The sequence below is a fragment of the Vicugna pacos genome, chromosome 32, assembly GCF_048564905.1.
Source record: "Vicugna pacos chromosome 32, VicPac4, whole genome shotgun sequence".
NCBI classification, from domain to species: domain Eukaryota; kingdom Metazoa; phylum Chordata; class Mammalia; order Artiodactyla; family Camelidae; genus Vicugna; species Vicugna pacos.
The window spans coordinates 16,145,849-16,168,944 of NC_133018.1; the positions used below are offsets into that span (position 1 = coordinate 16,145,849).

Genomic DNA, 23,096 nt, shown 5'->3' on the forward strand with positions numbered 1-23,096 from the left:
TTCCCCACCCATCCTGTTTTTCTTAATTCCTTGCATATGGAATTGTATGTCTGCATATGCAGACAATGCAGAGAAGGATGAACCCTTGGCATGACGGACGTGTAGCATACTGGCAATCTGTCCATCTGTCCTTCTATGGAAGCTAAGTGGTGACCAGACTTGCCCTATTCTCATGCATAGATAGCATCAGGCCAGAAACCAGGACAGGGAGAGCCTGGGAGGGTCACACCCCACCCTCTTCCAATCTCAAGTATCCTGTTAACTCGAGAGTGGTGAGTGGGGCCTTATGAGATGCAGAGGGAAGGGAAATGGCTAAACGGCACGAGTGCCCTATTGCCACCACTGGGCTAGGCCTCTTACGTGACGGTGTCCTCGGATGTTACCAAGAAGTTAGTTATGATTATAATCTGCATTTTACAGAAGAGGAAAACAAGGTTCAGAGAGGCTGATGACACTTGCCCAAGTTACCCAGATAATAAGTGGCAGAGCTGGGATTTGAGATTCAAACCAGGCCTGTGTGGCTCTCTGGCTGCCTACCAAGAGGAGGCATTTCTCTAACATCTTAGATGGGCATGAGGGTGAGGGGGGGACGAAAGGTGGAGGGGCAGCTAATGGGTCCTACCTGAGACTTGAGCATCGCCAGACCCTGCAATATCCAGGTTATGCCGATGCCACCTGGCTTCTCTTCTGTTCTGAGAACAGAAAATTCTGTGGCTGCTTTACTAGGGTCATCCTGGCCTCACTCCAGGGTACTGGGAGTGGATGAAGGGAGTGGAGCCTTTCCTTCCTTCAGTGTCCTGCCACGCCGTTTCGGCTCCGGCGTTTGTAATGACGGTGGCGTACGTAGCTTGCCTTCATCTGCTTTGGGTCTGAGTTTACTGCACCTCTCTCTCGTCCTCATTTCCAAAGTTGTACCCCCTAGGCAGTGTACCCCGCCAGCCTTTCTGGAGGTACCGGCTGTTCCGGGTCATTGGGAGCCTCCGGGCGTGTTAAGGGGTCACTGCCGGTGTCACCGAGGTCTGGGCATCTTTGGGGCCCTTCGCCAAGCCCCTTTACTTGCACTCGCGTCTCCGCGCCGCAGCGCCCCCTCGGCCGCCAGGGGCCGCCCGGAAGCGGGGCTCCTTGAGCGCGGGGCGGGGCAAGAGGCGGGGCGCCGCGGTACCTGGGCTGCCCGGGAGCCGGGGGTGGGCTCTTCGGGGACAGCCGGCGGCCCCCCCAGATCCGCACCGCCAGCCGCCGGGGAGCTCGGGGCTCCGGGCGTAGAAGCTGCGCTGTCACATGGGCGGCGGCGACGGGGCCGCATTTAAGCGGCCGGGGGACGGCGCCCGCCTCCAGCGCGTCCTCGGGCTCGGCTCCCGCCGGGCGCCCCGCTCTCTGCCCGCCGGGGGCCCCGCGCCGCGCCGCACCGCGCCGCCCCCGCCGGGCCATGCGAGCGCGGGCCCCGCCGCGATGAGCTCGCACATCGCCAAAAGCGAGTCCAAGACGTCGCTGCTGAAGGCGGCGGCGGCGAGCGGGGGCAGCCGGGCTCCCCGCCACGGCCCTGCCCGGGAGCCAGTGCTGCCCAGCCGCCGGCTGCCCGGCCCCTGTCCGGGCACGCCGCCGCCGTCCGGGGACCCCAGTTCGCGAAGGCCCCTGTGCCGGCCGGCGCCGCGAGAGGAGGGCGCGCGGGGGAGCCGGCGCGGGCTCCCCCAGGCGCACTGCAGGCCCCGGGAGGCGCCGCCGGCCGCGGCGTCCCGACCTTCGCCGCCGTCGCCGCTGCCGCCGGCCCGCGGGCGGGATGGGGAGGAACGGGGGCTGTCCCCGGCGCTCGGCCTCCGGGGCTCGCTGCGAGCCCCGGGTCGCGGGGACTCGTCTCCAGCCGCCGCGTCCGAGGCAGACCCGTTCCTCCACCAGCTGCGCCCCATGCTCAGCTCCGCCTTCGGCCAGGTAAGGGCCGCGCCTCCCGCCCGCTCCCGGAGAGGCGCTCGGGACCCTGCCGCGGCTGCGCGCCCACAGCCCTCCTCCCGCTGCCCGCGGCTCCCGGGGTCATGCTCCTCTGGTCCTTCGGCAGCCCGGCGCCCCGGCCCGCGCTCCTCCTCCCCCGTGCCTGATTCAGCACCCTGTGCGCTGTCCACGCTCCGGGCCTCTTCTGGGCAGGCACCGCCTAGCCTCCCTCCATGGGCCAGTATGGGCCAGCCCTGGAAGGGAGCGACCTCCACAAACCGCCAGAAGATTCGCAAGGGTCAAGGAGGGGTGCTCCGAGCAGGTGGCGCCAAACCCACTCCTCTGGCCTCCGGCCAAGACGGCCAGTGAGCGATCCCAAGAGAGCAATGGGTTTGGAGTCTAGGGGTCAAGAGTGGAGACCTCGGGGTACACGGCCTTACCTGGGGATTAGGAACCCTAGCCATTTCCTGTGTTGGTCCTAAAGACCTGGGAAAAGTTAGGCGAGCTAAAAATATGAGAAAAGAGAAGTAATGTCTGGACAGACATGGAAGGCTATGTGGAGCTGTGGTTCAACCTGGAACTTCGGGATGTTTGAAGGAGCTTGTCACTCCAGGGATGATGTTAGGATGGCAGTGGGCAGCTGTTGAGTTGTAGGACGTGCAATAACACCCAGAGACCTGAGTTGGTGTACATTCTAGGGTCAGAAAGGTCACTAAGGGTTCGCTAGTGGCTCATTTTGTTTCCTTTCTCTCAAGAGCCGCAGGCAGCTGAGTAGCTGCCCTTTAAAAATAGCCACATGGTGTGTAAGCCAGGTCTACAGTTTGGGAATGTGCTGCTGGGGAGAGAGGCTCAGCAGAAAGGAACCTGTGAACTTCTGAGCAAAGCTAAGATTTCCTCTAGTTCTGAGTCCATAATTAAGTCAAGCTCTTTGGCACAGCATGGAGACGGTTCTGCGGCAGCTGAGGAGGGATGTAATGCAGAGGTCTGATCAGAGTGTTTGCGTGATGTGTGGAAAAAGAGGGGGGGCCTGTGTGTATCTGCTAGGATATAGCGTAAAGAAGCCGTTTCAGGCTCCTGGCTTGCCATGCTGGATCAGAACTCCAAGGAGGCCGTGTGTGTTTTGCTTCAGATCTGCACGTTCCTTTTCAAAATACTACGCCGCAGCGGCTGATGCCTGTGGAGGTCTGACATGAAGGCAGCTGCACGTAGACTCGGGTTGCACGGGGCAGCTGTGGTGGTGTGATGGGGCAGCAGAGTGGCTTTGTTCCTGCGGGGAGCCCTCGTTAGCCGAGTTCACTGGAAACAGTTCTCCAGAGTCGAGATTTGGATGCAGAGCTGTGAGAGTTAGTGCGATGATGTGCTGAGGGACTTCACTGCAGTGGCTTCTGTATTAGTGAGGGGGTGTCGGGTGTCAGGGCAGGGGTGGTTTGTGAAGTAAGTGGGTTTGGGTTGCAAAAGGGATACTGTGTTGTTGAGTTGGTTACAGCTATTCGTCTGCTTAGCAAATATTTTTTGGTTGCCTACTTTGCCCGGGCATTTGCTGGGCACTACAGAGATGAAAGTGAACAGGGTAACCAGGATTCTGGCTACTTTGGAGCCTTCGGTCTAGCCATTTGGAAGGGTACAATCACATACTTTCTCATTACTGAGTTGGCTGGTGATCTGACTCGGTTGCTGGAAAAAGAGCCCGTTCTCTCTAGTCTTGTAGAATTTGCCTGCCTGGGCCCTTGGTGAGTTCAGGGCGTTTCAGCTCATGTGCGTCCTCCTTCTACCTTCTCAGTCATGAAATAAAGGCTGTTCTCCAGCCCCATGTTCTGAAATGTCACCAGGGTCACCTGATTCAGGAAGACCTAGAAGGTCCCATCAAATATTTACTCCCTCTGGACGCTCTTGCCTCTGGAGCAGCAGACTTTCTCTGTAAAGCTCGGTGCGCGCGGTTTGGGCTTCCCACTGACAGCTCGAAGGCATCTGCTCCAACCACAGTAAAGACAACCAGAGCCGGCCTGGGACTTCTGTGTCAGAGTCTCCAGGCTCCTCTGAGAATTAATCTTTCCATCCCTTCTCTCTGCATGGAGATTTCTGTCCTTGGAGACAGGGTCAAGACCAAGAGAAGGGAAATGAGGTTCTGAATATAGAAACTTCCAGATAGGATCTGCTTAGGGCAAAATATAGCCCTGGGGAAGTGTATTTTTCTTGTCTCCCAAGTTCCTATTTTTTTTTTTTTAGCCTTCGGTAAATCATTTAATCTCAGTAAGCCTGTGTTTCTTTATCTGCAAAATAGAATCATAGTATTTCAGTGGGTTGGGGGAAATTCAATGGGATATAGAGATATGTATAGAAACTAGCCCTGTGAGTGGCCCAGAGCAAGGGTCCATGGATGTTAGTTATTACTACTGATGTTGTTATTGTTTGTTAACCACCAAGGGCTGTGTCAGGACTTCTTTCCATTCATAATAGAGTCAGGGAGGGCCAGAGGCCGAAGTGACATTGAGGGTACCAAGACAGACTCCTGTGTGAGGGAGACAGAAATTAGGATTCTTCCAGTGACCTCACAGAGCAACCTTACTGCCTGCAGGGAGATGGTGTGGTTTCGAGGCTACAGCAGGGAATGGTGGCTTGGAAGAGAAGGAAGCTGCAGGTTCCAGTCCCAGCAATGTCACTTCCTATTGCTGTCACCGCAGGTCTGCTATTTCCTCTCTCTGGTCGGGTTTCTTCATCCAGAAATGAGATTGACAAAATATACCTTGCAGAGCTATTATGAGGGTTATACAGGATTAAGGATGTCAAATGGCCTGGCTCCAAGTAAGTGCTATAAAAAGGTTCAGCCTTCATTAATGTTGTTATTATTATTATTATTATTATTATTATTATTAATAGATTAATTGTCAGAATGAGGGCCTATGTAAGATGCTTTGAAAGCTATTTCTGAGCCAAGTGAGGAAGGCCATTAAAGGACGATGCTAAATGACAAAGGACCTCCCCTAGTACCCTCTGTGGCCAGCTAAGGTCAATCCACCCAGCTGCCTAGAAAGAAGATGTGGTATCAGAAATTAAATCAGAATAGGCATGACTTGGGGGCAACTCTTGGAAGACCCTTTTAAGAACAGTCTTCCCATTCCTTACCCCGAGCTTGGGAAGAAACACCTCTTGGATGGAGGCAAATGTGAATAAAACCCATAGCTCCACCCCATCCTTTCCCTTTCTCTAGCTATAGAGACATCTGTTCTGATTTGAGTAGGCTAGCCCAGTTCCCAAACTGCTTTGCACATAACAGAATTCAAGGTATGTAATGCATGAAAAACTGAATGACTGGTTATGTCCAGTCTTTGGACTTCAGAGTTTCTTAGTTCCTGTAGTTTAGATGAGAGAGGGAGACCACGATGGTTTGCCTCCTAGCAGCTAGAACGAGGGCTTCGATATGTTACCCATCCTGCCAGCCAAGGCGCTCCCTACTGCTCCCCGGGAGGGCTGGGAGCCCCTGTGGCTTTTCTCTGGGGCCTGGGGAAGGGGAAGAGAAGGTCAGTTGTGGTTAACATCAGTCACAGGTGATAGGAGTGACTTTGTATCAGTTCGTAGGTTTTGTGGAAGCAACACTGGTACTTGAGACCTCTGTCCAGAGCCCAGTAAGCGATGGACCAAATGTCATCTCATTACCTTATCTTCATAGCAACCTGTGAAAGTTAGCATTATGTTCTCCTATTTTAGAGATGAGGAAACAGGCTCAAGAGAGGGGCAGTGGCTTGTTCAAAGGTCATGGAGGAAGTAAATGGCAGGACTGTGATGTGGTGTGTCTCTCTCCAACCAACCTACCTGCCAGGGTCACGCCATGTCGGCTGGTGGAAAGTCACATACGTGTGTTTCCTATTTGTCAGAAGCATCCACAAAGCACCTCTCAGGTTACGACCCAGCTTTCCCAGAGTGCCTTAACGCTGGGCCACCATTCAAGTTCAAATGCTGGCGAGAGGACTGGTCAGGGCCCAAAGCCAGCCTGCCCCCTAATCAGGAATCATCAGCAATGGGTTTATCCTTCTCATCCCTCTGATCCTATTATCCCATTCCAGAACTCTTAAGTGTGGCTTCTGGAGGCCTGGGGGCTGCTGCCGCAGTGCATAGGGTTGGGGAGGTAGGGCCATGCGATGTGCTTTGCTCCTTAGGGAAACCCCCACCATTCAACCCTTCATAAAATTCCTGCTGAAGGTCGGGCCATCTGCCTGCTCAAGGTCAGTATTTACTCTGGTCCCTCAGAACGACCACCGCCCTATCTGACCAGCCCAAAACAGCGTAGGCAAGCTCTGGGTTTGAATCCCAAATCCCCTGCTGCCCTTAAGCCTCCAGCTAGTGTCAGAACCCTCTCCCTAAATAAGGGTGGGCTTTCTTCAAAGTGCATGACTTCTCCATAGGGGCCTGGTTTTGCTGTCTCCCGTTTCCAAGAACAGAGGCAAATCCAAGGTCGACAAATGGGTACTGTGCTCTGAGCTGGCCTGCAGGGGGCGGGAGTCACCAGGGCTGACCCAGTGGGTGTGCCCTGCTGTGTGAAAGGAGGCTCCTGCCAGGGCCTTTAAGACCAAGGCCAGGCAGAGGAGGAGCATCTTCTTGGTGCTCGGCACTGTACCAAGCCTTTAGAGTGCATTATCTCATTAACCCCTCACAAGAGTCCCATGAGGGAAGGGTTATTCGAGTACACATTTTATAAATAAAGAAACTGAGGCTCAGAAAGCTGAACAAGTCCTCGAGGTCACATAATTGGTAGGCAGCAGGACAAGATTTGAACCCAAGTCTGTCAAATTCTGCGCTTAAGCTCTTTACCTCTATATCAGTAGTTCTCAACACTGGCTGCAGATTAGAATTACCTGCACTATTAAACAACACCAATATGCAGGGCTCACCTACACCCACTCCATCAGCATCCCCATGGATTCTGGTCTGCAGCCAGCACCGAGGACCTCTGCTTTACACCGTGCTGCCTTTTTGTGTGTTCACCCATTTAGTTAATATGCACTGGGTTTGTACCTGGAGCCTAACTCATCTCCCCTCTGGGGTCCATGGTGGGTTCTAGCTTTTCAAAAGAGTTTGCAGATGGTCAATGTTCTAGATTTCATCTACAAGTCTTTCCTGATCCCCTCAGACCAAGTCAGATCCCTCTGTCTCATATTTTCAGAGTTTTTGTGTTTCTCCTTCATAGCATTTCCCTGAAATGTAATTAAGTACGTTGTTAGCTCTTTAATATCTCCTGCCCTCCTGTTAGAATATAGGCTCCCTGAAAGCAAGGACCATGTTTATCTTGTTCCCACAATGTTCCTGGAGCCAAGCATATGGGACAAGTGAAACTTCTTTCTTCCATTTTAATAATTACTTACCAAGTACCTGTTATGTGCTACACACTCTTCCTATGGACACCTTATAACCAAGTGTGGAAACAGAGCTCAGAAGCCGGCAGAGCCAGGACTCAATTCCAGGCTTCCAGAGCCTTCCCATTCATCTGAGTCCATTGCTCTTCCCGTGACCCTGCCTTGCCACTCTGGTCTCTGGTTTGGAGGAACAGGTGTTTGAAGAAAGCATTTTGGTTACCTATTAGCTCCTCCCATGCCAGCCCTCAACAGCGTCTTCGCCTCTTTTCCTGCCCTGGAGGTGTCAGCAACCCTCCCCCAGCCCCCTCCTCCTGTCCTCAGGGGCTGCCCCTCCCTCTCCTTATCTCCTCCCGGAGGTTTGCCTGCTGAATGACTCCCCTGATTAAACTATTCCATTGTCGTCAGCAGTCCCGTCACAAGAGCTATCCAGGGACTTCCTTCCCCAGCCCTTTGGGAGCGGACCTGTGGCACCTGGGCAGCGCCCCCACCCATCTTCCCTCGGGGGGGTTCTGACTAGTCCCCGGAAACTGGACCGAAAGTCCCTCTGAGAGGAGCCTCTCTGAACTGAAACTTACAAACGGTGCCTGTAAAGGTTTTTGCATCCTGAGAAGAGTTCAGCCTCCCAGCCTAACTCTGGTGCCCCCTACTGGGAGAAGCTGGGTGCAGGGAAAAGGGGACACTTCCTCTTCTGGCTCCCCTGGCTCGGGCTATAGGTCTCGAAGGTGACAAGTGAGGCTTTCGATGAATTCCCATCAAAGCTGGAGCCTGGAGGGACCAGGAATTGTCAGTTACCTAAAAAGTTCTACCCGTGAGACCTTGAAGACCGGTTTGCAAAGGGTGGCCTCTCTGCTCTGCACCCTGAGGAAGCTGGGGACAGATCCTTGCTCAGGATCAGACAGAGGATTAGAAGGTTCATAACCCTGGCTTGCTCCCGCCTGCTGTGCCAGCACTGCCTCCATCAGGACCCGCTCAGGGCTGGCTCTCAATTTCCCTTGGGTGGGAGAGACAGCACACTGCGAAGGGAGCAGAAGGAGCTGCCGTTGGCTCAGCTGTGCGTCCAGCCTTGGAGCCTCATCCCATTTCAATGACGAGGCAAGTGTGAAAAATGGAGCGTGATGGAGAGTCGTCACAAGATCTCCCAGAGCCTCAACTGGAGCTGCCGGCTCTCAATCCAGCTTCAATTACCGGGGGGCAATTAAGATGCGTGTTTGTTCCTGGGTACTTGCGTATGCGTGTGTGTGTGTGTGTGTTTGTGTGTGTGTGTGTGTGTGTTTGCATGTGTGTCTATGAATGCACACAGAAGGCTGGAAACTGAGAGGCACCCTGGCTTTGGGGGCCCAAAGTAGCCTGCTTCCCCTTCTGGGTCTGCTGGCCTATTTCCCAGCCGCAGCTGCCATTCTGGGCTCCCCTCCCCGAGGCAATCTCCCTGCAGATTTGACAGCGGGAGAGGAGGGGCCGAGGGAAGGGGAGTGAACCGGGGAGCGGACTCAGCTCTAATCTGATGTAGATGATCCGGCTGTCTTCTCCAGCTTGGCTGCCCTCTGCCATCCGCTCTCCAGGCGATTTTCTCTGTGCCTGCACTCTCCCCTCCTGCCTTCATCTCCTTAAGAAAGTGTCCAGAAAGTTAAACCTCCACACACAAACACACACACAATCCACCACAAAAAAAAAAAAATCAGGGAGCAGGAGCAGGCAGACGAGTAAGAGAGCACGCGCGCAAGAGAGAGGGCTCAGATCGGTCTTGGAGGAAGAGCGGCGCAGGCAGAGGGAGGCTGGGGTTGGCGGTGACTGGGACTAAGATCTCTTAGACCCCAGGAGCCTCCTTCATGGACCCGGGGATCCTGAGAGGGGCTGTCTCAGCTTAGGATGGGCAACTGTGTCAAGTCTCCACTGAGAAATCTCTCAAGGAAGGTATGTTTCTTGGAGTTCCCAAGATGGGGTGAGGGGGGCGGTTGGGCATCTTGCCATCTGCCCTAGAGGCTGGGTGCGGAGACGGTGGGCATCTGAAGCTTGCTACCCTTCCCGTGGGTTCTGTCTAGAGCCGCTTCCCTGTTCCTACCTCCAGATTCCCTCCCCTCACAGTTTTCTATGTCCCAGGCTCTGAGCTGAAGTTGGGACTTAGAGTTGCACGGGGAGCTGCGTTTGGGAATTTGCACGAGATTTAGGAAAGAAACCGCTAGCTCCTGGGCTGTAAAGTGAAAAGCCCAGATCCTTAGGATGTGACTGGACAGACCTCACCTTGGAGCTAGTGGGATCAGAAGAGGGTTTTGACCGTGCTGCTGCTGTGGTTCCATCCCAGCAGTGGGACGGGGGCTGATTCATCTCCTTTGAGGGTCTCTGATCCTCTCTAGTGGTCTGTAAGCCTTCAGAGTTGTGGGTTTTGAAATAGATCCTACTACTACTGAAAGGAACCAAGGCGGGTGTCCCTTCTAGCCTTGATAATTCTTGAGTCAGGTCAGAGAATTGCAACTAGGACTAGACCCAGGGTTGTTTCCACTGAGAAATAGGATATAGAGCAAAGGCAGATGTAAGTTGCTCTCTGTAGTAGATGTATTGCTTATACACCAGGATAATATCCTTTTGCAAGAATTCCTGTCGGAAAGCAAATAATCACCTCCAAAGCATCTTTCCTGCAAGCCTGGGCTTACGTGTGTAGGGTCTTTCTTGAGGAGGGCTCTGCCTGTATTTCCAGCCCTCTGTAGTCAGAGAAGAAACTCATAGATATTATTTAAAGGAAGAAGAAACGGTAAGGATGTTTTCCTCCCATTCTTTCATTTTCCAGACAAAGAACTTGATTGCCACTCAGGTTAAGTGACTTACCCAAGGTCTCAGGTTAGCTGATGGCACCTCTGCCCCCAACCCCATCCTACCTCCTCGGTTAGTTTGACAGCCTCTCGATTTAGGACATTTTGGGCTTTTCTGCTCATCGTCTTCCTCACTTAGCTAAGCTGCTCACATCAAATTCCTCTTAATCTTCACTGTTCCTTGGATCCTTCTGAGGGCTGACTGTTTCTTCTGTGCACACCCCCCGCCATCATCTGTCATCTTAAAGGAGAGTCGTTTGCATCAGAAGTGGCCTCCACACTGTTGCAGAGAAGCAGAGATGGATCTGAATTAGTCCAGAGGACCGCTTCTCCTGGGTTCTGTCCAGAGCTTAATTAAAGAGGTGAACTTAAGAACAAGAGTTGTCCTTCTGTCCCATCCCACCTGTCTTCCCTTACACAGGAGAGCCCCTAAGAGTCAGACTCCTCAGGCCTCCTCTTTCTAGCCATATGACCTTGGATAAATTACTTGACCTCTCTGGGTCTCAGTTCCCTAGTCCATCAAGTGGAAATCCTAACATCTACCACCTAAGGTGATCTAAAGGGCTAAATTGCTGTGAACACTGCCTGGAATACAGTACTCAGTAAGTGCTAGTTAGTATTATCATCATAATCATAATTTTTCCACTCTGGGTTTTCTGAGAAGGGGGATGGAGGAAAAAAGGAAAACAGGTGAGGTTTTGAGTCTCCGGCACAAGATCATAAAATTTGTTGCATTCAATTTCATGGGGTTTTTTTCATAGTAATAATTGCTTTTTTCCTGAATAGCTACAATATCTTCAATATTGGTTATCTCATTTGCTCTTTTCTGCCAAGTAGTTCTCTTGGCTATTTTATCAAGAAAGGAGCTAGACTCAGAGATAAGAGCTTTCCTGAGATCCCACAGCCCCCTGGAAGCGAGGCTGGGATGTAAACCTAGTCTGTGTGAATCCAAGGCTGGTATTTTGTTTTTATTTTTGCCTCTAAAAGAGGCTGCCTCTCTCTTTTTCCTGCAGAGAAGGTATTCTTGGAGATGGTGTTCATAGAGTCCCTGCGGCAATGCCCTAGGGAACACTGTCAGCTGTTGCCCACTTGGCTTCCTAAATGGTAGCCGGGATTTGATCACAGACAGAGAGAGGCAAACTCTTACAGGCTCTGAGCAGGGCAGGACCAGCTGTCAGGTACCATCAGTGGCCGGGGAAGAACAGCAACCTCCCGGGGCAACCTGGTGCCAGGCAGGGTTATGACCAAGAGATGCAGTGGAAATTCCCCAGTCGTCACTGCTTCATCCTTTGTGGGAGAAAATTTTTCTCTACCCTTCTCACTTCTTTCCTGATTGGCAAATATTCTCCCACTTCCTCTGCAGCCAGAAGTAAATGCCTTCTGGCACCCAGTATCTCTTAAGTTGCATCATCATCATCATTGTCATCATCGTTTTCATCGTCATTGTCATCACCATGGCAACTCCACGTAGTCTGCTCTTACCACGCTCTAGGCACAATGAAATAGCTCATTTACCTCTCACAGAATCCTGTGACGAGCCTTGATTATCCCCGTCATACAGAGCAGGAAGCCAGAGCACAGAGAGGTGAAGTGGCCTGCCAAAGGTCACACAGCAAGCAAGCAGCAGAGCCAGAATTTGTCCCCAAGACTGAGTCCAAAGCCAGTTATACTAAAGCTCCTCCCGGAGTTCTGTGCCGCCTGCTGCCTCCTCCTCCTGGGTGCGCTGATCTGAGCCAAGGGAGTGAGAGTCAGCCAGAACCGAAGAAAAGGCATCTCCTGGGATTACTTCCTGGGGTTAAGCCACTGTCAACTCCCAGGCTTCCTCTGAGCCACCCTCCCAGTCGGGAAAGTCTCTCTGGTCCTGCCCTTGCTCTAGCCTGGTCCCTGAAGCTTGCATGAGTGTGGCTGAGGTGCTGAACCTCTGCTGGCCATTAAACCAGAGTGGATCCCTGGTCATGTCTGACACCCTCAAGTTCTAAGATGACCTGGAGTGACCCTTATGGCACTCTGAACTTGGGCCTTGGACTGAGGTCCTGCACCTCGGGTCTGAGTTGCTGCTTACCTTTTGAGGAACCAGAATATTGTTCCTTCTTCTCTGGAAGAAGCTTAGGAAGTTGGAAGGGAGTCTAGACTGTAGCCCCCAGTGTGGGGCTTTGGGGAGAAGGAGCATGAAGGGACAAGGTGAGATGGGGAAGTGGCTCTGCTTCTCCGCCTGGGAGGGCAGCCTACCCTTTAGATCTTAGGATCTTCTGCTGGACGTGGCCTTCTTTGAGCTGGAGGAACCTGGCAGCCGAGGGTGCAGCCGGATGGATGGGCAGGGTGTGCAGAACCCCAGAGCTCTAAGTTTCCACTGCTCTCTCTTTCCTTGGAAGGTTTGGCTTCAAATCCGCATGTAGGGGGGAGGAATCCAAGCTCAGGGCTGAAGGCAGTCTGCCCTGACCTGGGTTCCGGGGGGACACTGGGCATCCTGGTTGAGGGGGCTGGGGGGAATAGAATGTTATGTCTGGGCGCTGCTGTGGTCCTAAGGGGACAGTCTGTGGGCAGTGCTGACTTTTTATAGCTGCGTGGGAACCATCAGGGAGGAGGATGGGTTGACCGGGGCCTGGGAGCACAGCTATATTCGGTAAGCAGAGAGGGCCCCTGCCTCAGCCTCTGGAGGTCCTGCGGGCTGGGCCAGGCAGGGAGCCAGGGAGGGCAGGAGGGGCTAGGAGGAGGCTTGCTGGTGGTAGACAGCGTCCAGGCTCAAGGCCACAAACTGGGTGGAATCTGTCCCACAGATGCGCTTTGTTTAGCCACTCGATGCTTTAAATCAGAAGGTCTGGCAACACCAGGCTGGAGTTATGTAATGCTGTCCCTTCAGAAGGGACACACGGCATCCATTTTGCCCCAGGCCCCACCTCTCACACCTGCCTGCTTCATTTCCATTCGCTATAGCACCTGCGTCTGCAACTTCTGGTCTAGCAGACTAGCTGAGCCTGCTCTCTGGGGCCAGCTCTGATAGTCCTCACTGACTTCCAGTGGGTTCCAGAGGGAGTAGGGTCAAAAGTCAGTGGAGGGCTTAGCCCCAGGAATTGTATGGGGCTGTTGGGAGCATCCTGGGAAAGGACATTATTCCCTGAATGCGCAGGAGCCTCCCTCTGCCTGTTTCTCTCTCTGAGCTTCTGCATGCGCACGAGCGTGTGGTTCTGTGCACGTGTGTGTGTGTGTGTGAGTGCCCGCATGTGTGCCACACAGTGGGTATCACACCCAGTTCTCCTTGGAGCATCGTTTTGGTCAAGGATTGGTGACTCCATCCGCTGGACCAGTTTGATGCCTGCCCCCATACATCTTGAGGGCTCTCTGCACCCAGCTGTTTGCCTCTCAGAGGTCTTCTCTTAAGAAGGGCCCCTTCTGGGGGCAGGAGGACCCAGTTGGGCAGAGAGGTGATGCTCTGCCTCTTTTGTATTTGCTGGGTGCCGGCTGAAGATGCGCCAGGAGGAGACCAGCTACACGGTGGTACAGACGAGCGAGGAGGGGCTGGCAGCCAGCAGCGAGCTCCCCGGACCACTCCTGATGCTGGCCCAGAACTGTGCCGTCATGCACAACCTGCTGGGCCCGGCCTGCATTTTCCTGCGTAAGGGCTTCGCGGAGAACAGGCAGCCTGTACGTAAGTTGGGCCCGATGGAGCTGTGCTCGACTAGGCTTCACAGGGCATGAGGAGGTGCTGGGAAGAAGAGGGTGCTCTGTGCACAGCAATGCGCATCCCCCAACAGACACACCTCAAACCCTCAGCTTATGAATCTGACCCCCAAACTTTCCTGCTCGTGGCTACAAAGTACTGGGGAGTCTGTATCCACCAGCCAGAAATAATAGCAGCTAATATTGTTCGGATTTTTTTTTTATGACTTATTATGTGCCGGGCACTGTGCTAAGGGCATTGGTGCATTGCCTCAGAGCAACTCCAAGAGGTAGGTACAATTATCACCTCCATTTTACAGATGAAAAAACTGAGTTGGAGGGGTAACATGCTCAAGGTAATGGCTGGTAGGCAACAGAGGTAGGATTCAGACTTGGGGAGTCTGACTCAAGGGCCTCCTGTGCTCTGGACCACAGTACTGAATACGTGGTACCATCGAGCAGAACTTTCTATGATGATGGAAACATTCTACAATCTTCACTGCCCTGTGTGGCTCTGAGCCCTTGACTTGTGGCTAGTGCAACTGAGGAAGTGTTATTAATTTTCTTTGATTCCAGTTCAGATTTAAATAGTCACCGGTGGCCAATGCACTGGACGGCCTCCTAGAAGTATCTGAACTGTCATGGAGAGGAGGGGGTTAATGATGATCTTACAGATTCAAACACTGGTAGGTTCTGTTTATTGAATACCACCCGCTGAACACTTTATACATCTCGCCTCAGAAAAGGCCCAGTAGGGTGGATATTAACCCATTTTACAGATGAGGAGAGTATGACTCACACAGTTGAAGGGGTCTGCTCAAGGCCTTATAGCTAGGAAGTCAAGAGGCCAAGTTCTTCTCCCCAGCCGCATAAGTGAGGGAGCGAGGAGTGTGGTGGGCTCCATTCCCACCTGACCCCCTGGATTGGTCCTCATGGTTTCTCTGCCACATTGGTGGGCATCTTCGGCTCCACACACCACCCCCTGCTCGGGGACTGTATGATTCAGGGACCAGCCAGACCAGCTCTGGCCACAGGCACACTGCCAAGGGGTACCCAGGTTTTCTGCTCCCTGGCTCCAGGTTTACAAGAAGTATAGAGGGGGCTGCAGAGCTGGGTCCTGGAGAAGTGAGGCCTGTGGGGTGGGAAAGGACTTGTCCCTTGTCCCAATGAGCTTTCTCTGCACATGTGTGTACACGCATAGACACGCTGACACTTTAACTTACTGGGGGTACGGGGCATTGGGTAAAACCTCCTTTTTGGTTACCCAGGATTCCAGGTTGCTAGGAACAGCCAGTGGGTGACAGACTTAGGAAGAGGTAGGTGTTAAAGGCAGTCACCACCCCTGCCCTGGGCATCGTGACAGGCTTTTTAAGTGGCAGTCCTTCCAATCATCCCACAGAGACACACACCTTCAGGTGAATCCTCCCCGCAGCTAGAAGCGTCACCGGCAGGACCTGGCAGGCTGCAGCCTGCTCGTTCCAAGCTCGCGTACGCTCTCGGCACAGTCCTGCCATGTATGGCCACTTCTGAGTGCTGGGTCCTTCTTGTGCAGATGTTTGTCCCAAAAGATGTTGTTCAGCCGCCCCTTTCTAGAAGATTCTCAGATTTCCCAGTGCTGGGGGCCCTTGCCCCGGGGGGCCACTTTGGAGCAGGTGAGTGAGCAGCAGCCTCTCCTTCCGCCCTGGCCCTGCTGGCTAGAGTGGCCCATGTGCACAGCTGAGATGCCCCACACTCACTGTGGCACACTCGTGTTGTCTGTGTTTCGCAATCGGTGTGCCCACACCTGGAGTGCGCTTCCTCAGGGCGGGCACACCCTGCCCCATTCTCTCCCTGCCCAAAGGCAGGGAGCTGTGACATATGGGGAGGATGAGCCCCGTGGACCAGTTCGGAGCCTGCAAAGCGTGTCCAGCTGGGCACCGCATCCATTTCATGTCAGTCTGTCTCCCTCCTGGGCAGACCTGGGGCGACTGGCACCTCACCAGCCGGAGCCTGCCCCCTGCTTCCTCCGGGCCTGCTCTTTGGAGATGTCTCTGCCATCTGTTCGGATGCCTCGCCCCAGGGCTGCCTTGACTCCCCAAGGAGACCTGGGCCCTGCATGAGGCTGGAGACTTGTACTTTGGACCCTGGTGGCCACCACCGCCAGAGGCACTGGCTGCCCCCAGGGTCCTATGCTGTGTCTTGTGACAGGGCGAGGTTAGGGTTGGGGGTCCAATGGGAGAAGGTGGGGCGGTGCCCAGGAAGCAGGGCACAGCCCTCATCCTCCCTCCACACCCTCAGCTCCTCCTCCTCCTCTTCCTCGCTCTGGGTGCCTATCTGGTCCCCGCTTTCTCTCCCCACTGCCCCTCGCTTCTCCCATTGCCTTGCAGGCCGCTTCTCCTCTGCTCTTCTTGGTTTCGTCGTGGGGAGGGGGAGCCCTCCTCTTTCTGTCGTGACCTCCTGCTAACCCTGTTTTATTTACAGGCTTTTGCCTCCAGGCCAGCTCTGTTCCCTGACACATTCTTGTGTCTGGAATCAGGAGCCGGGGGCGCAGGGGTTCTGTGCCCAGGATGGATGGGGATCCTGGGCCCCTGGGCATCTCCTGTGTCTGCGGGAGATGTGGGGCTGCATCTTTTCCCTTCCAGGACGTGGTCCAGGCACGCCTCTGCTGCTGCCCCATCACTTCCCCCAAGAGCCTGCTGCCACTCGGACGGCCCTCGGCTGGGCATGGTATGACTGCTGGGCCCCTTGCAGCTGCTAATAGGGTATGTTCTTCTGTTTCAGGACAGATCACTGCGGCCGGAGGAGATTGAAGGTAAGGCCAGCCCCTTAGGGGCCATCCAGGAAGGTGAGGGAAGGGAGGTGGGTGAGAAGAGAGGCAGAGACACCTGGGCCTCCTGCCAGTGGCGCCTGGTACAGAGCCGGGCATCCTCCGCGGGGCCAGGCATTGGAAGAATGCGCCAGTCAGTGGGCCCTCGGGCTGCCTCTGCCCCAGAGGCTCTGAGCACCCCACCCCGCCACGTCCACCTTCATTCTCCTCCCCAGAGCTCCGGGAGGCCTTCAGAGAATTTGACAAGGACAAGGACGGCTACATCAACTGCCGGGACCTGGGCAACTGCATGCGAACCATGGGCTACATGCCCACCGAGATGGAGCTTATCGAGCTGTCCCAGCAGATCAACATGAACCGTGAGTCCCTCCACCGGGCGCCTCCTTCCGCCCCCGTCCTCACCCCTGCTGCCCTCTGCCCGGACCCAAGTTCTGGGCCCACCTCTTCCCAGCTCCGTGACCCAGGGCAAACCACTGACCCTCTCTGTGCCTCAGCTTCCTCACCTGTAAAATGAGGGGTGGAATACAGGGAGCAGAGCACTGGCAGTCAATCAGGGGCTATATTTATTTATTTATTTTTCTTGTTTATTTATTTATTTATTTTTTGGCAACAGCTTTATTGAGCTGTAATTCATATACCATTCAATTTATTCGTTTATTTTATTTTTGTGGTTTGGGGGGGACTAAATTCAGTTTATTTGTATATTTATTTATTTATTATGATTGTTATTTTTTATTTAACGGACGTACTGGGGATCGAGCCCATGACCCCGTGCGTGCTAGGCTCCACCACTGAGCTATACCCTCCCCCTCAATTTACTCATTTAAAACATACGCTTCAGTGGCTTTTAGTATACTGTTGTGCAACCATCACTGCCATCTATTGTAAAATATTTTCACTGCCTCCCAAGGAAACCCTGTACCACTTTGCCATCACCCCGAAGTCCCTCCGCAGCCCTCAGCAACCACTAATCTACTTTCTGTCTATACAGATTTAGCTGTTCTGGAAATTTCTTTCTTTTTTTTAATTGAAGTATAGCTGATTTACAATATTATATTAGTTTCAGGTGTACAACAGTGATTCAAAGTTTTTATAGATTATACTCTGTTTAATGTTATCATAAAATATTGGCTATATTCCCCGTGCTGTACAATAGATCCTTGCAGCTTGTTTATTTTATACGTAATATAAAATATAAAATTGTACTTCTTCATCCCCTGCCCGTATCTTGCCTCTCCCCCTCCCCCCTCCCCCCTGGGAACCACTAGTTTGTTCTCTACTTCTGTGAGTCTGTCTCTCTTTAGGGGACATGTTTAAAACAGCCTCAAACCTGGCAGGCAGTAAGAGCTGAACAGAGGGGGGCTATCATTATTATTATGTTTCTCTGTCTTTGTGTGGCTTCTCCCAGAAGCAGAGCTGGAGGCAAGGGTTTGAGTGCACGGGGTTTACTCTGTAGGGAAGGACAGTGTCGGTAGGGAGTAGGAGAGTGAGGGAGCCAGGACAAGGAGCCAGTGAAGGAGGCTCTCAAGCAACTGCCACTGTGGGCGGCGGCGGCTAGTTCTGCTGGGAGCGCAGGGAGTTCGTGTAGCAGGCTAGCCCCAGAGTTGTCCCCCCAGCCCTCCCCTCTCCGACTGGGTACTTATCCCCGAAGCTGCCATCAGCCACTGGCTGATAGTGTTGTGAGCAGGCCCCCAGGGGCAGCTCTCCAGTACTTCTAACTCCTGAGAGAGCCTGCTGGAAGGTGAGCTCCATGTGCACAGCGAGGGTAAGGGCTGCGGCCCGTGGGCCCGTGACTTCTCTCTCTGCTTTTCTGCACCGTGTCTCTGTCTCTCCTTCTCTGAAATTTTTTGCCTGTCTCTGTGACCTCATGTCTCTTTCTCCCATCTGTATCTACCCCGATCCACTTCCTGACTTGGCCCCTTAGTCAAGCCCTGGCCACTCCCATGGGCCACTCTGTGACAACACCCCATCCATGGTCACCTCTCTGTCCTCATTTAGCCTTTGCTTATCCCCTGGACCTGGTGTGGGGCAGGTCAAGGAGGGCTTGGCAGTTCTGTCGGTTGCCTGGTCGGAGACGGACAATGGTTAGATGGATGACCCAGCCCTTTCCTCTGTCCCCAGTGGGTGGCCATGTGGATTTTGATGACTTCGTGGAGTTAATGGGACCTAAACTCCTGGCGGAGACGGCAGATATGATTGGAGTAAAGGAGCTGCGAGATGCTTTCCGAGAGGTGAGTGGTGGGCAGTGGACAGGCAGAGGGTGGGTAGTGTGTTAGAATTCCAGTCCCTGGATGACTACTGTAAAGGAAACTTGCGCTCTGGATCCTAGACCAGGAGAAGCAGCTTGGGTAGAGAAGGGCTCTGGGAAGGGTCTGGGAAAGGCACAGTGATGCTGGAGAAGGGTCTCAACCTTGGGATCTGCTTCTGACAGTCTCCGTATTGTAGCTGCCTCTCCCTCCATCCTGCCCTCTCTAGTTTGACACCAATGGTGATGGAGAGATAAGCACCAGTGAGTTACGGGAGGCCATGAGGAAACTCCTGGGTCACCAGGTGGGACATCGAGACATAGAGGAAATTATCCGAGATGTTGACCTCAATGGGGATGGACGAGTGGACTTTGAAGGTAGGTGGGTCTTGAGAGTGGAAGAGAAACCAAGGCAGGAGTGGGCATCCATAGAGCCCTCCATGTGTGTATCCATCATGCAACCATCAGTCCACTTCAACTTTTCACCTCCCTGCCCTTCCATCCTGCCACCTCTCTAATCCGCCTTCCATCCCTGAGCTCATCCTTCCATCTATCTTTCTATCTGTTCATCCATCCATCTCTTTATCTGTCCAGGTGCCCATTTATCCACTCATCCATCTCTAAACAATTAACCATAGAACCACTTATATATGCCCTTATCTATCCATCCACGCATCTATTCATTCTTCTACACATTCATCCATGCATCCATCTACCCATGTACTTCTCCCCATCTATCCATGCATCTGTGCCTCTTGACATTTATTCATACATTTATAAATCTCTACCCATCTGCCTATACTTCTTCCTATACGTCCATTGATCTGTCCATCAGTCTGTATAGTGATTTCCCCATCTGTATCCATCTACTCATTTATCCACCCATCCATCTATCCCTGTGTCCATCTGCCCCAGCATTCTCTGTCCATCTATCTGTCCACCTACTCTGGCATCCATCCATGTGGGTATTTTCTGAATGCCACATTCCTCAACCTGACACTCAGGCCCCCTGAGATCTGCCCACAGCTCACCTGTCTGGTCACAGTTCCTACCATTCCTTCACTCACACTCCGCCTTAAAACCGTCTCACAATACTTGTGGTCCATGAACCCGCAAAGCTCTCATTTGAATATACTAGTCTTTTTGTCAGGATGCCTTTTATTCTGTTCTTCATTTGGGCTAAATTCTGTTCATCCTTCAAGACCCAGCAGTGGGACCACTTCCTCCAGCATTGCTTGCTTGATTCCCCACGTTGACTTTCCTCCTTTCTGCGCTTTCACAGCACCTCAGGCTCCCTCTTATTCTTCACACTGGCCCCTAAATACTAGTTATAGCTCTGCTTGACTCTGAACTCTGGGAGAAGAGGAACCCCATTTTCTTTCTCTCTGTAATTCCCACAGAACTCAGTACCTGACAGATAGTGAATGCTCAGTGTTTTAAAAATAATAGTAATCATACTAGTGATCATCTGTTACAGCACACTTATTATCTACCAGTCACTCTACTGAGTAGCTTTACATGTATTGTCTCATTTAATTTTTTTCTTTTTTATTGAAGTATAGTTAATTTACCGTGTTTCCGGTGTACAGCAAAGTGATTCAGCTATACATATATATATATCTGATAAATAATAGATTTATATATATATGTAAATCTATATATATAAGTATATATATATAAAAATCTATTATTTATCAGATTCTTTGTAGGTTACTAAAAGCTATTGAATACAGTTCCCTGTGCTGTATAGCCAGCCCTTGTTGGTTATCTATATGTTAATCTCACACTCCTAATGTAACTCATTTAATTTTCACAATGACTCTAGGGGTTGTACCATTACTAACTCGTATTGCAGATGAGGAAACTGAGGTTCAGAGAAGTAATATCACTTCCTAACTAGTAAGAGGCAGAGCTGGCTTCATAAACCCAATCCTGGAATTTCAACCACTACGTACATTACACTGTGCATGACATTGTTCGAGGCCCATGGGATACAGGGCAAAAAACACAGCAAAACATTGTCTCTGCAATCCAGGAAGTTGCATTTTGAGCAGTCTTCTGAATGTGTGCTAGACCATGGATGTGCCCAGAACACAAAGACTGGGAGGCCTTTTCTGGGGAGTAGCTGGTCTTCAAGGTTGAGGGGAGTGTGGCTGGGTTGAGAGAAGGCTCTGCTCCACCAGATCTGAACATTTTGGGCCACCCCGTGTCCAGGTAGGGATCCCCGCAGATGACAGCCCTTCCCTGGAAGCCCAGCACCCCCATTCACTCTACCAGCATATACTGTATGCCCATGGTGTGCCGAGACCCGATCCCTGCCTTGAGGAGCTCAAGACCAGCAAGGAAAACAGAAGCCAATAGTATAGTCCATGCTGTTTGGGGGGAAGTACAGCGGCTGTGGGGTACAGTGGGGGCACCTTTGCCAAGCTGGAGGGGGATTAGGGAAGGCTTCCTGGAGGAGGCTACAAGTAAGTAGGGTCCTAAGAGATGAGTAGGAGCCACCAGGTGAAAAAGGAAGGGGTATTTACCCAAAGGAACCGAAAACTTATGTCCGTACAAAAACCTGCAAGCAGATGTCTGTAGCAGCTTTACTTATAATTGACAAAACTTGAAAGCAACCAAAATGCCCTTCTGTATGTGAATGGGTAAATAAACTCTGGTACATCCAGACAGTGGAATATTATTCGTCACTGAAAAGAAACAAGCTATCTAGCCATGAAAAGACATAGGGAAACTTACATGCATTCATAGTAAGTAAAAGAAGCTAATCTGAAAAGGCTACAAACTGTGTGATTCCAACTTACGACATTCTGGAAAGGGCAAAACTGTGGAGACAGTGAAGAGATCAGTGGTGGTCAGGGGTTAGGGGGAGGGAAGGATGGACAGGCAGAACACAGAGGATTTTGAGGGCAGTAAAACTCTCCTGTGTGATACTATGATAGTGGACACATGTCGTTACACATTTGTCAAAGCCCGTAGAATGTACAGCACCAAGATTCAGCCTGAATGTCACCGTGAACCTGGAGCCATGATGCCGTGTCAACGTAGGTTCCTTGACTGTAACGAACGTCCTGCTCTGGTGGGGGTGTCGATGATGGAGGAGGCAGGGGGTATATGGGACGTCTATACTTCCTGCTCAGTTTTGCCGTGAACCTAAAACTGCTCTAAAAACTAAAGTCTAGTTAAAAGAAAAAAGAAGGGAGAGGGGACAGGTTGCAGGAAAGCTGAGGGGTGAGAGGGAGGGAAGGCGTGCCAGCTGAGATGCTGACAAGGAGATTTGTGTGGTCGCAGCTCAGAGGCTGGGGCTGAGTGATGAGAGGTGAGGCTGGAGATGTCAGCGGGAGCTGGAACAGGGAGGGCACTGCGGTTACACGTTATCCAGTGGGGACCATGAGAGGTTTAAGAAGGGTCAGATATGCAGGTTAGAACACTCCTGCCAGCTGCTGTGTGGGATGGATTGGAAGAGGTTGAGTGGATGTGGGGGACCAGCACCGGTAGGGACAGTGACAGTAGAGAGAGGCCACTGATCTGAGAGAGGTTTGGGCCCTGACTGCTGCTTTCTCCCCACCCCGCGCTGTGCCCTCCCAGAGTTTGTCCGGATGATGTCCCGCTGAGGCCACCAGGGCCCCTCCAGGACCGCCAAGCTCCAGCGGCGGGGAGAAGAGGAGCGGAGCCCACCTCAGCCCGCCGTAGCCGCCAGGGGCCCAGGACGGACAGGCGGATGGGGACTGCCTGCATCCCGGGGAGGTGCCCACCCCGGACCCCCACCCCTCCGCACTGTGAAAGACTCACGACTCCTGCAACTGGAAAGGGGGGCGCCGGCCGTCCAGGAGGCCACGGCGCCAAGCCGGCAGAGGTCAGGCCAGGCGCCGAGTGCCATGGACCCGGCCGCTGCTGGCTGGGTGGGCCCGGGAGCCCGCCAGCAGGCCCCACACAGCATGTCCGACCCGGGGCAAAGCCTCTGCCGCCCTCCTTAGCTCTGTGCCCATCCCGGCTCGCCTCAGACCTGTTATCTCAGAACCAATAAAAATATTTCCAAGAGAAAGGCCACTGTAGGGGTCTCTGCTTCTCAGGTCTGGTTAGATGACAGACACATTGCCCGAGTAACAGCTGCACGCCCAGAACTGGCTGAGCATCCCTGCCTCCAATATGGAGCTCTCATTAGGTCCCCAGCCTCTTCCCGGCTCATCTCAGAAGCTGGTACTTTTCATTGAAAGGGAGACCAGGGCATGGAGTAATGTCGCTGGGTACACAGCTTTCCCCAGCAAAGTCGGGTTCTCTAAGGAAAGGAGACGGGCTATGGCTTGGGTCTG

The 23,096-nt window shown here is 52.9% G+C and overlaps 1 protein-coding gene across 3 annotated transcripts; it reads left to right on the forward strand.

The window, feature by feature from the left end:
• Window positions 1-1,200: 1,200 nt before the first annotated feature.
• Window positions 1,201-22,825, forward strand: CABP1 (calcium binding protein 1). Of its 3 annotated transcripts, XM_006204816.4 has the most exons (7): window positions 8,071-9,182; window positions 13,541-13,717; window positions 16,493-16,523; window positions 16,754-16,897; window positions 18,660-18,769; window positions 19,014-19,161; window positions 22,372-22,825. In XM_006204816.4, the coding sequence occupies exons 1-7, from the start codon at window positions 9,138-9,140 to the stop codon at window positions 22,395-22,397; spliced, it is 681 nt and encodes a 226-aa protein (XP_006204878.1). In that variant the 5' UTR covers window positions 8,071-9,137; the 3' UTR covers window positions 22,398-22,825. The 3 variants fall into 3 exon arrangements, with proteins under 3 accessions (XP_072809132.1, XP_006204878.1, XP_072809133.1); XM_072953031.1 differs by lacking the exons at window positions 8,071-9,182; window positions 13,541-13,717 and adding an exon at window positions 1,201-1,926; XM_072953032.1 differs by lacking the exon at window positions 8,071-9,182 and having other exon boundaries at window positions 12,526-13,717.
• Window positions 22,826-23,096: the final 271 nt, after the last annotated feature.